Source organism: Plectrocnemia conspersa, unplaced genomic scaffold, assembly GCF_051122295.1.
Source record: "Plectrocnemia conspersa isolate PC_06_02 unplaced genomic scaffold, ASM5112229v1 ptg000002l, whole genome shotgun sequence".
NCBI classification, from domain to species: domain Eukaryota; kingdom Metazoa; phylum Arthropoda; class Insecta; order Trichoptera; family Polycentropodidae; genus Plectrocnemia; species Plectrocnemia conspersa.
The window spans coordinates 4,375,842-4,379,997 of NW_028277166.1; the positions used below are offsets into that span (position 1 = coordinate 4,375,842).

At 33.7% G+C, this 4,156-nt stretch overlaps 1 protein-coding gene across 1 annotated transcript; it reads right to left on the reverse strand.

Annotated features, from left to right (window-relative positions):
- Positions 1–864: 864 nt before the first annotated feature.
- LOC148237386 (angio-associated migratory cell protein) lies at positions 865–3,884 on the reverse strand. Its single transcript, XM_088205357.1, has 5 exons — positions 3,792–3,884; positions 3,099–3,724; positions 2,866–3,034; positions 1,312–1,428; positions 865–1,240 (listed from the first exon to the last, which is right to left on the reverse strand). Exons 1-5 carry the CDS (start codon positions 3,805–3,807, stop codon positions 933–935), a joined length of 1,236 nt encoding a protein of 411 aa, XP_088061483.1. The 5' UTR covers positions 3,808–3,884; the 3' UTR covers positions 865–932.
- Between the last annotated feature and the right edge of the window lie 272 nt (positions 3,885–4,156).

Below are 4,156 nucleotides of genomic sequence, written 5' to 3' on the forward strand. Positions count from 1 at the left end.
ACGTAATTTAAAAGTAATTATATACATATAGATATCACCGATTCCCAGATTTTGAATAGTGGTTTTAATGCTTACTTGTAGGTATTCATTATGTCTGATTAACCTACCTTGTTAGTACAGATTTAGTGTTGTAACGCATGTTAGGTTACAACAGGAGCTTAAAAAACTGGAATCGCCGTTCTCTTCTTATAAGATCGCTTGTAGGTGTATCACCTCAAGAATATTTGCATAAACATTTAAGTCATTTTTGTAGGCTTCGCTACCAGCTCGAGGAGCAGTTTTATACTGAGATTTACGGAGCAATAGATTTTCACTTAAACATTTTTTGATAAAAACTCTTTAAAAATAACACCTTCCACCAATTTTTTTCTTCCTTTAACATTTTAAAAACCTAATTATGAGTTACTAAAAAACTGATTTGGTGATTGAATGGCAATTTATATTTATCACACCATCTGATTTTAGTATAAATATATTAAATTCGTTTGTTTTAACAATAATGTGCGGCAAATTTAGCATCTGCAATATTTATTTTTAATTTAAACGATTGTGACACAATCCCAAGTACTAAAGTAGTACTAAACTTTCTGAAGGTTACAACTCAGTACAATCATACATTGTATTCAACTAGAGCTAATTGAATTTCCTCTTAGATAATATTGTTTATCACTTGTGATCTTGTACGGAAGATGCATCTTAACAATGGGTGTCAAGTCGCCCTTTATTATTTCTAGTGACGGCTTGTCGGCGCGACAAAGACTCAACTAAGCCTAATTGATCCTTCTACGAAATAAGTACTTACTGTATTATTACCCTTTGGTCATATTAATATTTTTCATAACAGTTCAAAAATAAAACAAATATTCCTTTATGTTCAATCATTTTATATATAAAAAATTAATATATATACAAATATAATTTAATTAAAATTATTAAGCCGGTAAGTCTAATTTAAACAATCTACAGGTCTTGTCTTCCGAACAGGTGACCAGCATGCTGCTGCTAGGTAAATAAGCCATGTCGTAGATATCTTTTTTATGACCGAACAGCGTCTTTTCTAACTTTGCTGTTTTTGAATTAACGATTCTTACAGTCCCATTACTACACGCAATCAATAAATAATGTTCGACCCATAAAAGTTTCACAACTCCAACGGTCGTTTGAATATCCTCTTCGCTGAATCTGAAGCGAATGCAATGCCTTAATGCTTCCCATATTATAACACCTCCTTCCAATACAGCTAAAATGAAATATTAATATTAGTACTACAGAAAGATATGTGTATTATTTAATATATAATATAAAACTAACCAACGGCTACGTATCCTAAATTGAAATTTTTACAGGCTCTTATTATCATAGCCGATCCATCTACGTCCATCATCGCGAATTTTTTTCCATCGTTTGCTTTCACTCCATAGATGTTTCCTGTAAAATAAGTATATAATTATGATAAATCGCTTCATATTTAACGTCTTGTTCAAAACTTTTTAGAATTGGATAAAAATAAAAGACAAAATTCTGATGAATATTTTTTTGTTGTTAATATTTAGCGGCATTTCTGTAGCATATGCAGCATAAAAAATCTCATACTGTTAGCTAAGTATACGTCATATGTCTTGATTTAACCTATAATGCAACTTTTTTCAACTCGCAAATAATTTCCATCTAACTGTCAAACACTAGCTTTAGTAATATCTAAAACTCGGGCAAAGTAAAAATATCATTCAACGCGTGATGATTAGAGATTGAGAAATTCTGAATAATTTTGATTTACTTTTCCAGAATTTTTTTTATTTTAAAATTTCGAGAATCAATATATTTTTACTAGTGAAAATATAATTTATCTGGCAGCTGCTAGTTAAATTATATGATTTCAACACATCCATACGTATTAATATATATGTACATTTACATACTTATTATTATTTATTTGCATGCAATGTATGGATGTTACGGTAAATGTGTATTTTTCGGTAAAGTTATATTTTCACTAATAGATATATATTTCTACTAGTGAAGTGAAGCTAGTGGAATTATATGCTGCTCTAAAATGTCTATGGAACTCAATTTGACAGTTGCGAAACGTACATCTGCTGTCAAACCCAAACACAACCTACACAAATTAACCAAACCGTAGGTCCAAAATAAAAACTAAGCCAATTTAATTATCAGAAGAAAATAAGCGGAAGAAGAGGTACAGACAGACGTTGCATCTCACATATTGCTCCATAGTTCGTCTGCACTTGATATTACACTATGTTTTAAAAATATGACAGCTATCCTTATTGATATTACTATAGACTTCTGATATGAGAGTATTAGTCAGTGTATTCAAACCGAATTTTGGTCAATAGAAGAGCGCAAAAACAATTATTATGTCGCAGTGGGAACGATCAGCAACGAGCGTTCCCACTGCGATGGCGATGCTTTTAACATTGATTTTTGACTTCTGAGAAGGGATAATTGTTTTTTTGCTCTCCTACTGGTCAAAATTATAAGTCGTATATTGTTATAAAAATATTATAAAAGGATTCTGAACAGGAACCCCCTTGAATTTGACCAAAAAAATGCATATCATTTAATGAAATACACTACCAACTTTTGCTCTCCCCCGGAAAAGACTGAAATGATGTCCTGATAAAATATTAATAATGTTCCTGTGTAAAATAAATGTAAATTTAATTAAAAAAGTAAATTAGTCAATAAATTATTTTTGTCTATAATATGTAATTTAGTTTTATTAATGATATTTTCTCCAATCTTTCAAAATTTTTACGGGCCGCCATTGATATTGAGCATTCGATAAAAGTATCTTTATCCGATTCTAAAAACTTTTAAAACAAGCAATAAAAATAGCTGTACCTGTAGCATTTCCCGCAACTACGATATCCGAGTTTATGTCTATTGATATTAATCTATCAGCATCGCCAGTGTACTGAACCTGGTGTATAGGCGTAGCATTTTTGAGGTCCCAAATTTTGATCCACCCATCAGAATAAGCCACAGCCATCTTTTTACCATCACGGAACAACTGAAATAAACAATAATTTAGCTTATACAAGACATATGTATATAAATATGAAACAAAGTTATACCTCGCCGCACAACGATGCTTCCCCGGACCCGCACAAAATTTTACTATCACCGGACGGTATCTTCCACATATAAACAGAGCCGTCGCTGGTGCTGGCGATGAATACGTGACCAGACGGATGCCAAAATCCCCAACTGATATCGTCCACTTCGAACTCCCACGCCACATCCCAACTGTACGTATTGTTATTCGGACATTTTCTCACTTGAATGGTCCCAGCCATGTCGGCTACGCCCATATATTTACCGTCGAAACTGAACGATGCTATGATAATGGAGTCTATGAATTTCTCCATTTTGTACAACTCTTGTCCCGTCTCAACGTTCCACACGTACGCTACGTCATCTTTGCCGCCTGAAACGCAGAATTTTCCCTCCGGGTGGATGTCGACGCAAAACACCGGCTTTGTGTGCAACGCGAAAGACATATGGGAGTCGTCTCGTATCGGTTCTTCGCTTTCGGACTCTGAGCCACTGCTATTTTCGGCGGCAGGATCTTCTAAGTCGTCTAAATCTATGACTTCGACGATTTCTTCATCCTCTAAAAAGTTTTGGTGGCCATCGGCGTTATCCTCGTCCATTTGTTCGGGTTCTACGTTTCCGTTATCCTCGCGCTGCTCCATGTTAGCTATTACAAATATTATATTCAATATAAATAAGGTTCACATACGCATAAAACGTTGTTTACAACTTACGAATGAGAAATGTCATTAAATAAGGTTAAGTTCTCAAACATGGCCCATGCGACTTTCCAGTCTGACAATTACGCATAAGCTCGCGCATGCGCGTGAGACGAGTCTTTGTGTGTCAAATCAAACGTGTCAATTCACTACAAATAAAAAATTTAAATACTCATAATAATATCCAATAATTACAAATATAGTTGACTCCGCTTAATCGAGACAGACACTTATTTGGGAAAAATCTTGCAGAAAAGAAATCAAACATAAGTTTACTTAGTTTAATTCAAACAGTCAATGGCTGTGTCTTTTTTACTAGAAAATTAAGAATTAATTGTGAATTCTGAGTCGGTGTGCTATTGTGGTGCAAGATCCAAAAG